Raw genomic sequence first — 13,208 nt, forward strand, 5'->3', positions numbered from 1 at the left:
GGTGGACTCCTGACAGATCTGCGGAGAACAGCAAGAGTGAAAGGTCAGACAAGGCAAAGATCCAAACTACTTCTGGAGTAAGATAAGCATGAAGTTTGAATCCGTTAAACATTCTCCTGTTGAGGCCAGTGGATTCGAGGAATATTTAAATTCGCGAGTCTTATGTCAGCACTGGCCAGCCTGAACCACAGCGTGTGTCTCACAGTTTGGGCACCTTGATTTCACGTGCCGTCACAGTCCTCGTCCTCCCGATAAGCAGTTTCCCCGGTGGGACGTTGGGCGCCACTGTGGGTGCTCTGGTTTGGGTGTTGACGTCTGATGACCCGTTCAGTCTCCTTGTCCGTGTTTCCCGACGTGTCCCGCCCCTCCGTCTCCGCCTCCCCAGTGAGCCGCCCACGGGAGCCCTGAGGCGAGAGGCTGAGACCCAGAAAGCTGAGTCAGTCGGACGACGTGCCAGCGGCTCGTTCCCTTGTTGCGGTGTACCTGGCTCAGCGTCAGCAGCTGGAGTCCAGTATCTTGGAGGTTTTCATGACTTCTCTGTTTTAATTTGCTTACAACACCGCCGTGAGTGGGTGTGATTTTGGAAAGAGCCAGGAGACAAACTGGAGAAACGGACACTTTTCCCATCCCGAGAATCTCCCCTCCCTTCGGGGCCCCCCTCTCTGCAGCAGAGTTGTGCTTGGCGGCCTCTCCTTAGGCTGGGTGACTTCCCAGGAGCAGCTGCCTGAAACCAGGTCTCTGGCGAGGCCACCCTGGCCCCCGGTGGGGCTCACAGGCTAGGCTTCAGCGTGGTCCCCGCTACCCAGGTGTGTGATGGTCAGAAGCCTGAGCAGAGGCTCCCCCACCTGTGACACGTGCCTGAAGAAGGCATCACACTGACACGGTCGGGCTGAGCACAGTATTTGCTCTTTAGTTTTGTGTTACAGGAGGAAAACTGTGGAAAAACTTTGAAATGGACCCAGAAGATTACTGGGTACATTATCTGACTCAGCCTTCCAGGTTGTCTCGCCCTTTCATTATCTCTGAGCTATTTTACCATCCCGTAAATGATGGAAAACTGACAGTAACCAGAGAGTCTCCATTCTGCGGGAATGGAGACCGTGTGCTGTGGAAAGCAACCAGTTATTGCACTCTGGGTATTGACCAGTTTCACCAGTTTGGCATCTACCTGTAAATTCTTTGCAGTATTCTTGATGTTTATGTATTTGTGTTCTTTCGATTCACCTTACAGGTTATAACATCTTACAGTTCCTTTATTAATATTAATTAATAATGAGTCAGTTAAACATCTATGTCCCACGTTTAGGAAAAAAATCTGTTATTGTGCATACAGGTGTATGTTTCTACCAGTGTTGATACATGCATGTTCTGTCTCTAAAAAGACTCACAGCAAAGTGCTGGCTCTGAGTGCCTCTGCAGAAGGGAAGGTGGAAAGCTTGCCCTTCATTCTCTAAACTACCAGCAGACAGCAACCTGCAGGCCAGCATCATACCTGGAGCCTTACTCTTGTGCTCTTTAAAGTGTGTGTGTGTGTGTGTGTGTGTGTGTGTTTTAAATGGAGGCACTGAGGATTGAACCAGGACCTCATGCATGCTAAGCACCCACTATACCACTCAGCCATACCCTCCTCCCTCTTTAAAGTTTTTGTCTTTACTTTTATAGCTCTAACACTGTAAAAAAATGTTGGTCGGATGGTACTGATGCTGTCACGAATCTATTAAGGAATCAGGTGATGTTGGTGTGAGGGGCGGGACAGGCCAGGTAGCCGGTTCTGGGTTCTGGGTTCTGGGTTCTGCCTTCCGCCTTCCTCTCCTGGTCCCCGCCGCGCACACCTGCAGCCTCCTGGTCTGGTTCTGGCAGACTGCACTCCCTTCAAGGCGGGGGGGGGGGGGCAGGGGGGAGCTTGAGCCCGATGCACACTGAAATCACCTGGGGGGCTTTCGAAACTCTGGCTGCCCTGACCAATCAAATCCCGGTGTCTGAGGGGTGGGACGCGGACATCAGTGTTTTGTTAAAGCCTTGGAGGTGAGGCTCACGTTGAGAAATCCGGCTCTGTGCCCAGAATGGGACTGACTGAGCAGAAACTTCACATATATGCCCCAGAATCAGAAGCACTTGGGATTTCTGTTGGAAAGGTCTGCTTAAGGGAGGGGCAGCACCCAGACAGAAAAGGCAGCCTCGATGTAATATCCTCACGGGCAAGTCCATTTCCGCTGGGCGACCTCTGGAGTGGGGCCGGCTAGGTCTTGGGTGTGGTTTAAAAGCCCCCGCTGACTTGGTGACAGTCATTAGAGCTTTTTTTTTTTATAGTTCTGAATTCAGCCAAACTCTTACTGAGCAGAAGGTGTTGAATCAGGAAGGCTGAGTGCACATCCCAGCCCTGATACCCTGCCGTTAGGGGCCCGAAGCCAGCCTAGTGATGGGTGACGTCTAGCACCACTGCCACCGCGTGGCTGCGTTCCTGACGAGAGTCATGTTTGTTGTGCACCAGACAAGTGCGAATGCCGCGTCGGACACCATGACCTATTAAGGGTCCGTTTTAATCAAAGGTCCTAGAACCTCCTTGCTCTGACCCATAATAACAATGTGCTTTATTAAGGGGTCTTTGATAGGGCGTTCTGTTCATAAGGGGAGAGGTAAAAAAGACAGCCACCTGTTTATCTTGGAGTCGTGAGGCCAGGAAATAGTTTCTTTCTTGGTGCCCCATCCTTCCCGCGAAAGGGCCCTTCTAAGGGGAGGTCCTGACTCAGGGCCTGATCCTGTTTCACGGTTCCAGCTGTCAGACTGTTGCCTCAGCCCTTTTTAAAATGTGCACATTGTTGTCGTGAATTCTGCTGTGGTTGCCTTCACCTTCTCACTGTGTATCCCCTCCCTTTTGTGTAGGAAGACAGAGCTGTCAATAACCCCCTGCCCGACCGAGGAGGCAATGGACTCGCTCTCGGGGAGGACAGATTCAAGCCCGTCGTGCCCTGGCCTCATGTCGAAGGCGTAGAAGTGGACTTGGAGTCTATTAGAAGGAAAAACAAGGCCGGACCGGAGCAGGAGCGCCGCGCTGGGGGAGGGGACAACCAGAGGGACGTCATGCAGAGACAGTACCTCACGTTTAAGCCTCAGACGCTCACCTACCGGGATCCTGTCCTCCGCCCAGGCGTCCTCGGTAACTTTGAACCCAAAGAGCCTGAGCCTCACGGAGTGGTTGGTGGCCCTGGAGAGAAAGCCCAGCCCTTGGTTTTGGGACCAGAATTCAAACATGCAGTTCAAGCCAGCATTAAAGAGTTTGGATTTAACATGGTGGCAAGTGACATGATCTCGCTGGACCGCAGCGTCAACGACTTACGCCAAGAAGAGTAAGCACACTTCCTTCTCTTTCTAAACTGGGGGCACGGTGGTTTGATGGGGATTTAGACCTAGTTAGATTGTTGGAATGCAAAAAAAAAATCTGTGTCTTTACTGCAAGGGGATGAGAGGTTCTTTGGTGCACAAAATGGCCAGAAAGAGGAGACGTCCCCCTTAACGTTACTCTCTTGAGGGTGGGGCGTGTATAATTCCTGGGTCCTCCACACCAGTGCTGCTCAGACTGGCACCGGTCTGAGCATTTTGTTCTCGACCCACAGCGAGAACACGGGCTTGTACCAGGGTGTGAATCAGCTACCAGCTGGCAGTGTTTTAAAAACAAAATCTTCCTGCTGTGTTGCTTTTCCCCCTGGACCAAGCTCCTTGTCTTGTCGGGAAAGATAGCAGACAGGAGCGCAGCCCAGGGTGCTCACGTCACTAACTGGACGCTTGTCTCCTTACGTACCCTCTGCACCGAGCTGGGCACCGACACCCCCCAGGAGGTGCAGAAGGCTCCCTCCGGCGGATAAAGCCGTGCCCCCCTCACTCCATGTTCAAGTTACTTTTGTGTCGTGTGACTTAAAGCCAAGGATTTCCAACCCCTGACTTCTGGCAGACAGTGATTACTGAATGAACTCAGAGCTTTTCTCTTCCAGTTTATTCAGTAACCGATTCTCCCCATAGGACCTGAGCAGCTTCCCTTAGTGTGTGTGCAGGGTTCACGCCCTGCCGCTGGAGAGCTTTGCGGGTGGGATCCTGCTGGTGCACGGTTCACACGGTCCTCATTTTAAAAGGGGAACGCAGCACGCGCACATGCACGTGCACACAGACCCCAGCAGCGTCCTGCATGACCACTGAGTAAAATTCGGGACTGAGACAGGGCAGCTCAGGAGTCTCTGGACATTCATCCATTGGCAGCTAAGAGTGAATGAAACATGCAGAGAGAGTAGGAAGAGTGAGGGTGGAGAACCAAGCTGGTGAAGACACCGCAGGGGGTGAAGAGGAAGGACCTGGGAGCAGTTCATCCCCGCAGCCTTCGGGCCCAGCCAGGCCCTCCCCGTGCTGGCGAATGTGGGGACAGCCCGCTTCATCTTCTGTGACGGCTCTCTGGCCGTTTCATTCATGGGGTCTCTCAAGCTCTGTAATTAGGTGTTGCTTTGGTTGGCTGTTGATTGACTCTCTTTCGTACCAGATGATGAGGTCCTAATTGCAAGGACTTTGTTTCCTTCCCCAGTTACTTCCCGTACCTGGGACCTGGGGGCTCGGCAGGACCCAGGGGTAAACCTCTGTTGAGAGAATGAATGAATGAAGGAGTCTGGGGGGTTCGGGGATCGTATACCAGCTCCCTGCCCTCGCAACCCTCAGTTATCCGGTCCATAAAGTGGGTCTGACAATACCTGCCCCCAGGATGGGCACTGCAATTAAAGGACATAACAGACTGAAGTCTGGTGGTTAGAAACTTAAGTATCAATGGCTTTTGTTTTTTAATTGCTGTGGCGCTTTCTTCAGGTCACAACGCATCTACCCCTGAATGTTTCTGTTACTGTTGAACACTGGGGTCCTTCGCTGCTCTATGGAAAGTGCGGATGCCCCACGTGGCGGTGTCTGCCCCGACCTGCCCCTCCTGGTGACGCCCCCAAGGGCAGAGGCTTCGTCACCTTGGTCATTTCAGAACCGCCAGTTGCCCTTGAAGGTCCCGTCTTTCTCTGGGTCCTGCTCTCCAGCGTCTGTCTCCCTTCCAGGCTCTCTCTCCTCCCTGCGTCCCCTCCCTCCCTTCTTTTCTTTCCTCTCGTCTACCTTCCCTCCTCCCTCCGGCCACGCCCAGCACAGGCCGTCATCCCCGAGTTCTTTCCTGGAGCCTAACCGGAGCCACACTTGGACGCAGGGTTGCGGCGTGATTTGTGTGTGGTTCCTGTGAGGACCGTGTCCCCAGTTGAGTGGAAGGGCCGGGTCTGTCTTAGCAGATGCTCCTAAGCCCGTTTTCAAAATTCCATGCCAGTGAGAAAACTTTGTTTTTAATAGTCAAAATATTCAAACATAGTAACTCCCAGGGACTTTTTTTAACTGAATCCACATTATTTTTTCAGCTTGATTCTTCCTCACACTTTCTAAACAATGGGATAAACTTCATTCCTCTGTGAATCCTTCAAAATTCAGTGTGGAGCCGTAAATAATGTCTCAGTGGAGTTACTCATACGTTAGAATGTGGCCAGTCAGAAGAATTTTCTCTGAAATAAAAAGGGCAGCAGCAGATAACGCACTGCTGAGTTCTGCATCCGGCCTCCCGTGCAGAGCAGCGCTTCTCAGCCCTTACTGGCTGCGGACCGAAGTCACCCAGCGCGTCCGCATCACACACGCCCTCCCTCCCGCTCATCCTCCCCGGAGCCCACGGGGGCTGGTGTGGTGTCACGGGATTTCTGCAGCTGTGGCCCACGGGCCTTGCCGGCCCTGCAGTCTTCCCTCTGTCACACGTATAAACGAGCCACCTGCCCGGCTTAGAAACCCAGCTTCGGGCTGTTTGTCAGCTGTGACCTCTGACACCGTGGGTAAGGAGTCCGTCCTGGTGGCTGTTCCATCTCTGCAGATGGGTGTGCCCTGCCCGAGAAGCAGGACAGAGCCGCCCAGCTGCCCGAGTGACTCGGGCTCACGGACGCCACAGCTTTGGGCAACGTTCCCTGGCTGAGTGGTCGCTGGTAAAGAGTGAGGGACAGTGTCCAGAGTGGACTAGGGGCCTGCTTCTCTCTTAAAGCCAACAGCGACCTCACCGGCCTTCACACTTACTCGCTCTATAAAAACATGATTTTCTTCACAGTTCAGCAGATGTTGAGTGTCTCCAATAAGCAGGGCACTGCGCTGGCCCTGCCCTCAGGGGCTCTCGGGCTCCCCCGGGAGGAGGGCAAGGTGACCGTGACAGCAGAGCCAGAGGAAAAGCGGGGCAACACAACATGGGACAGAGGAGAGGGGCCACGCCGGGTCACAGGGGAGTCAGGGGGCTTGGGGAGGGAACACTGGCCCTGTCCTCAGGGTGAGGACGTGTCCTGGGAAGAGGCGGCTCATGTGGAAGAGGTGGCGGTCAGCGTGGACTCGGAGGAAAGCAGGTGTGGCTGACCTGGGTCGGGAAGTGTGTAGGAGACAGAGGGCCATGTCTGCGTGCCCACAGCATCCTTCACCAAGCCTGCCCTGAACGCGGCAGCCAGAGAGGCCCCACCAAGGAATTATAAACAGAACCTGAGCTGGCAGAGGGGTCCTAGCGTTACAGTAGGAACTCAAGAGAGGACGGCAGGACCTAGAGAAGGAGACCCAGGGAGAGGAGGAACGGGAGTCTGAGCACTGATGGAGGGGCAGGAGGACCCAGCCATCAGTACAGGGCTTCGAGGCACAGGGACAGAAAAGAGGACGCCGGTGACCAGGTGGGGGTCAGAACAGGACCGGCTGCTCCATCCGGAGCACCAGCTCTGTCCCCAGACCCGCCTTTCTGGCCCCAGCCCAGTCCCTCCCGGCCCGGCTGTGGGACGTGCTGTCTGTCGACATGTTAGATTTTCCTCTGATAAAGTCTGGGATTTCACTTCCTTTGCTGTGAACTGACTTCTGATGCAAATACATGGAAATTACTCTCGCCCTTTTTCTGCCCAAGAAGGCAGACAGTCAGGGGATACAGTCCCAGCCATTTTGTTTCAGACAAATGAATTCAATATTTTGACTTGTTGAGCAAATTCATCTCATTTGACTGTCTGACCTGCCCTCCTCCCTGCACTCCGGCTCCGTTTCTGTTGTGCAGAACGCCAGCCCCGTTGCACTGACAGAGCGAAACAATGGATGTTAAAGTGCTGGGAACCCTGAGAGCTGTGCAGATGTTAGTGTGATTAATTGTTACTAACTTTGTTAAGCTTGTCTGTGGGAAATTGAATTGTTTTTTTTTTAATATATCTTACATTGACATTCATGCCTTATACACTAGATAATTCTCCTTGGTTACCAAAACACGGGTACTTATACTCTTATTTTAGGTAACTGTGGTCGCGAGCTTTCTCATTCCCTGCCGACAGTGAAGGCTCTCCTTGGTTCCTTTGTTGACAGTACAATGCTGGCACTTATCAAATCGTTGCTATTTTCAAAACATGCTGTAGAGTTCTTTGTCTGATTTCAGTTTCTGTACATCATGACCCAGTTCAGTTAAGCACTGACTAAAAGCAGAAAGCAGCTCGGAAGAGGTTAAAACACGTTATTAGAATAATCTATAAATCATACACACACCTGTCTATGTGAATCACATGCTCCAGTACTTTGTCCCAGTTTCTGTTGTCACGCTGCGTGGTGGTTCTGTGCGACCCCATCCAAACGACAGGGACCGCCGTCACTAACACGCCACCCTTTTCTCTTAGATTTCACCCAAAGTATGTCTTACTTTTCAAACTACAGTTTGGCAGCATTAGTGCTTGTCCGCAGGAAGCACGTGTGGAGTTGGTTCCAGGTGACCCGCGATGGATGTGCTGCTGCCTTTATGTCCAAAAAGTACTCCTAAGCCAGAAAATTTTTACTCTCAGAAGCCACTTTTTGTGCGTTCAGAGGCTTTTCCAGATTAACTTTAAAAAATAGTGTTCTGATGCCTACTTTCTTTTCTTCTTTCTCTTCTGAACACACACATCTGAACACCACACACGTTGGTTGCACTTCGGACTTTTCTCAGTGATGGGGGCACAGCTGATTTCTGTTTAAGGTCCTGGCTGCCCAAAGGGGACATAGCCAGACTGGAATTATTGTAGCAATCAGGGTAACTCAGGTCAGCCCAGCTTGCACAGAAACTGGAAATAGAGGTCCCCTATTGCTGGAGGCCACTGTTAGCAGGGCAGCAGCAACCCTGAGCCCCCAGCCCCTGGGGGGCGTGCCAGGGTGCTCACTGCCTTGGTGGGGGCCTTCCTCCACTGATGAGACCCGGGCTGGTTAAGGAGGTCCCTCCCGCTCTCTTATTAAAAGGGACGTAGCTTTGTGTTCCCCACACCCCCACCACCTTGTACAAAAGTACAAGTTTTGCCTGATAAAAATGATAAACTCAGGTTGCTTGTTTTGTTTTTTTCACAGCCCTCCATCCCCAACCAGGAATTTAGAGTAAGTTCCCTGGAAACTACTTAGAAAAAATATCCACAGAGGGACCGCTGGGGGCCCTGTCACATCCCTCCCCGGTGACAGACGGCCTCAGGGAGACCTTGACTCTCTTTTCTCTCCGGGGTGCATTTTCCACCCATCGGGAGCCCTGACACGGGGATGGGGGGGTGGTACCCTCTTCTGCCGGAGCACTGAGTTTTGGAGCTGATGGTCATTTCAGAGTGTTGGGTCACTGCGCTCTGACAAAGGTCGTCCATCCCTCAGCAGACAGCCCCTGGCCTGCCGCGGTGCCCGTGGGTGTCAGATACTGGCCATTCTCTCAGAGGTTGGCCTCCACCCCATGGATTTAGCCACCGGACCGTCAGATTCACCTGTTCCCTTGTTCAGCACCCATTTATGATAAAAATTCCTAGCAAAGTGGTATGGAGGGAACATATCTCCACAAAATAAAAGCTGTTTATGGCAAACCCACAGCCAGCATAATACTCAACAGTGAAAAGTTGAAAGCCTTTCTGCTGAAATCCGGGAACGAGACAAGCCCACCCTCACCACTCCTGTTCAACATACTATTGGAAGTCCTAGCCATAGCAGTCAGACAAGAAAAAGAAATAGAAGGGGTCCAGATTGGGAGAGAAGAGGTGAAACTGTCGCCTGTTCCCTTGATGTGTCTCCATGTGCGTTCTGGCCCCTGTGTGTTTGGTAAACAGGGAAGTGGGCCTGGGGGTCCTCCATTTCCTGCTGCGTGGTGATGTGTGGAAATGGTCCGGCACGGTTTCCTGCAGTCAGAGTGACAATGTATTTATGAACACCTGGAAAAGAAAGTATTTCTCTCTAGCACCAGAAATGGGGTGGTGGCTTCAGGATGGCCCCGCTGCCCTGTGCTGGGCCGTGCGGACCGCAGGGCATCCCAGAAGACACGAGGAGTGTGACGGAGGAGGAAGGCTGCTCGGGACCACCTTTTAGTCCTGGTGTCGCTGCCCTGCCCTGGAAGAGAATGTCTCCTGGGACCTACGAAAGGAGAACGCGAGGCCCTGGGTTTAAAGCCTGCGAGGACGCAAAGGATGGGCTGTGATGAAAGTACACGTCGGTGGGGACTTTAACTGATGGATTGATTTGGGTTTCCTCAGGCTCTGGCCCCCAAGGTCCCTAGGTATTCAGTGGTCTGGTCCTAGCCCTATTGTTCCTTTACATCTTATTTTTCTTTCTTTCTTCTTTTCTTTTAAATGCATGATTTTACTAGACAGAAGGTTTTCCAGGGGGAAAAAGTGTGTATGCATCAGAGCAGAAGGGCATAGATTGCAGGGAGTCAAAGCCAAGCAGTGGGCACTGGATTAGAGCAAAATCATCCACTTGAAGCTAGGTATTAAGCCACGTGTAAGCCAGCATTTACGGAAGAGAAGCCCCCTCCCCATTGTAGAAACACAGCAGCTATTCCAGAGGACAGAGCCCTCACGAGCGGCACTGTGGGTGGTTCTGTCTGGTCAAGGACCGGGGTTGCAGAGAAGCAGCAAGTCTGCTGGGGAAGAGAAAACCGTCTTTCAAGTGGTGGTACCACGTCCTCCTCCCACTCAGCCTGGGTCTCGGGCCGCCTCCCTCCACTCCTCCATCGATGGGGGTTGGGCTGCACCCCATGTCTGCTGGCCCCGAACCTGCCCGGCTTCAGGACTGAAGAGTGAGCCCAGGGCAGCGACAGAGACGTCCGTGGCTCATGGGTGGTTGGAGAGCTTACGTGTCTGAAGCCAGGTCTGGAGTGACGCCGTGTGTGGCCGGCTGGCAGGTGGGCAGGAGTCTCCGCTCTGGGGGGAAAGCGAGGTTACTTACCGGTTACTGGGGAAATTGATGTCGGGTTGGCCTTTCAGTTACGAGGGAAACCAGCAGAGGAGCACACCCCTCATCACCCCTTTGATAAGCTGTCAGAGTGGACACAGTTCTGATCTAAAGACTAGAACAGCCATCAGCTGGGCTCTGCGATGAGGAGGGAAGGTTGGTCGGTCGTGTGAGGCAGCGACTGGCTGGGCAGGGGACGGACAGAGGGCAGCAGGACAGCCGTCTGGGGGGCCCGACCGCACAGTGGGGCAGTTGTGATGGCTCCCACTCCAAGGGGAGAAGGCAGGGCCTTGGAGGAGCTGTAAGCCAGGACCAGCAGCCCACCTTGTCCTTCTTAAGTGGGGACTGTAGGGGAAGTGAGAGGGCTGGTTGGTTGTGCTACTTTCTAAGTGCACTATAAGGAAGTTGATCACTTTGCTCACTGTGAGCTGAGTGTGTAAAAAGTGCACTTGGTACATCACATACAGAATTCTTGTCACTTTTGCAGCATGAAAGGTGAGCATGCTAACAAGGAGAAAGGCCAAGCTAATCGTGTGAGGTAAAATGATACAAAAATACAGTTTAAATCCAGTAATACCTTTTAGTTTACCGCTGGGAACTGGCCCGTGGGTTTGCCTTCCTCTCCCCGGAATCCTGGGGGAGCGTCCCTTCTCCCAAGTGGAGCTAACATGCAGGAGGCGACCCCCACGTCTGATGACCTAGTAACTCATCCTGGAATGCTCATCGCCACTTCAGTCAAAAGAAAACCAACCGCGTCTTCTCCAGAACAGCAAGTTCCAGGAGCAGCTCAGAACCGGGACAAAGCCTCTGGAGAAAGGCCGGAGCTTCCAGCTGCACGTGCCCGAGACACTGGAGAAGCACGACCGTGCCCTCAGGGGCCGCAGAGTCTTCTGAGGAAGGACGGACCGCCCCGCGTGGGGCCTCATGTTTCATGGGGCAGGAGGTCCCCGCTCCAGAGCTGGACACGCTCGGTGCAGGCCATCGGGGGGTTTCTCCTGAATCTGGGGAGCGCGAGGGAGGCTGGAGGATGACGGGAAGCTCTTCCTGGAAGCTTTCCTTTGAGTCTGTGTGAACCACAGCTGACTGGGGAAGTGGCATCCGGTGTTCTTACCTCAAACACAGAAGGGTCTGTTCTAAGCAGAGGGTGAGACCAGCCAGCTTAGGGTCTGGCTGGTCCTTCCGTTCCGGGGGTGGAGTGTCCGTCCCCACAGCCTCCTGGGTGCTGGCGGGGCTGGGGAGAGGGCGGGCTGCGATGGTGGGGTGCGGGGACGTGCCGTCCACGTGGAATGACACAAACGTGGGCTCCAGCCCTGGGGTGTTTGTTTACACCTACTTATGTGGTTTTGGGGAAATGTTTCTCAGGCACTTTAAATGAGGTCCGAGCCTGCCTTCCACTTCCCCTCGATCAGCTGTCACTGTGATGGTGCTTCCTTCCTTATTTCTCTGCTGCAGCAGCTAATGAAGACCGACGATGTTCAGTTAATGCCAGGGAGGAGGCTTGTCCATTTACTGAGCACCCACTGTATGCCCGGCAGTGTCTCCACTCCTCGTAACTGTTCTGAAACAGCACATTTCTTCCCTCTATGTTTGTAGATGATGGAACTAAAGCTCAGAGAGGCAGATGACTTGAAGGTCACACAACTAGCAGGTTGCACTGGTGGGATTCCAACTCCAGCTTCTACACCACGTTGCCTTGCTAGTGACGCTAAACTAATGGCCAGGGGTTGTGTTACAGTACATTACAGCACATTAGCTTTTCTGAAGAGGAAAACAGTTAGGAAAAGGTAAAAGGCAAAAGGCTTTGTATCTCATTATGGCAGAATTTTCTCCTGCTTCTAAGCCAGATGTTCTCAGTCTCCGCACTGCGGACGGTCTTTGCCAGTGGCTGTCCTGCACGTTGCCTGTGTGTCGCCCTGTGCGTTGCAGGACATGTAGCGGCGTCTCTGGAATCTACCCACTAGATACCCGTAGCACAACCCCCACCCCCACCCCTAACTGTGACAACCCAGAATGTCTCCATGCTTTGCCTTATGTCCCCTGTAGGGCAGTGTCTCCCCTGATTCGTGATCGCTGCTCTAAGGGGTCGATCAAAGGTAACGCTGGCTGGAGGGGCGGGGCGGGGAGTGGGGGTGGAACCCAGTGAAAAAGCAGAGATGGGACTTACAGCGTTATCGGGGACAGTCAGCATGGACTGGTGGGATGAGCCAAACAGGAAGCCCTGGTCCCAGGTGAAATGAAGTCAGTTACTGGCGGTGGCAGGTTTCATGGCGGGTCTCCGGCAACATCACTGCAGGCCATCAGAGTGTCCAGTGATTGTTCACTGAAACGCACTATCTCCTCTCTTGTTTTTAAACATAACAAGTACTGGGTGTGGAACAGAGGGCCATCCTTTCTTCCACTTAAATGAAAAGGCCCCACCCTTATCTCTTATCTAAGTCCGCCTTTGTCAGTGGGGTCTCCAGTGACATTTCCCAAATTTGGTGCATATTTATTTGAGCTTTATCCTAAGTTATTCCACTCATTTCTCCTCTTGAGTAATCCCTTGTTTCCATCCGCTTTGCTTCCACCCAGGAGAATTACTGATACTTGTGGGAGAAATTATGCAGTAACAAGAAAAACATTGATAATGCTTCTATTATTAACCTGTGAAAATAGTTTCACATTGTGCTCATCAGGGTCGTTGTGGAAACATACCTTAGTTATAGAAGAGCAGGTATGAGAACGTGTCATGTGAAGGGGAAGCATGGAACATACCTGGTGAACAGCTTGGCATGTTCAAAGCCTCTAGACCAGCAGTTCTTCAGCTTTTTGGTCTCAAGACCCCTTTACATGTTTAAACATTGCGAGCCCCGAATTATGGAGCTGTAGTTTATGTGGGCTATATCTATCACAGTTTACTATACTGAATTTAAAACAGAAGTTTTAAATTATTAACTTAATTAATA

At 52.5% G+C, this 13,208-nt stretch overlaps 1 protein-coding gene across 2 annotated transcripts in view; it reads left to right on the forward strand.

Annotated features, from left to right (window-relative positions):
- Positions 1 to 13,208, forward strand: part of GALNT7 (polypeptide N-acetylgalactosaminyltransferase 7) — a 94,614-nt gene that overhangs the window by 44,872 nt on the left and 36,534 nt on the right. For both annotated transcript variants that reach the window (XM_074355744.1, XM_074355745.1), the window contains exon 2: positions 2,884 to 3,347. In XM_074355744.1, coding sequence (XP_074211845.1) covers positions 2,884 to 3,347 — 464 coding nt within the window. The remainder of the gene's footprint in view (positions 1 to 2,883; positions 3,348 to 13,208) is intronic.

This window comes from Camelus bactrianus, chromosome 31 (assembly GCF_048773025.1).
Source record: "Camelus bactrianus isolate YW-2024 breed Bactrian camel chromosome 31, ASM4877302v1, whole genome shotgun sequence".
NCBI classification, from domain to species: Eukaryota; Metazoa; Chordata; class Mammalia; order Artiodactyla; family Camelidae; genus Camelus; species Camelus bactrianus.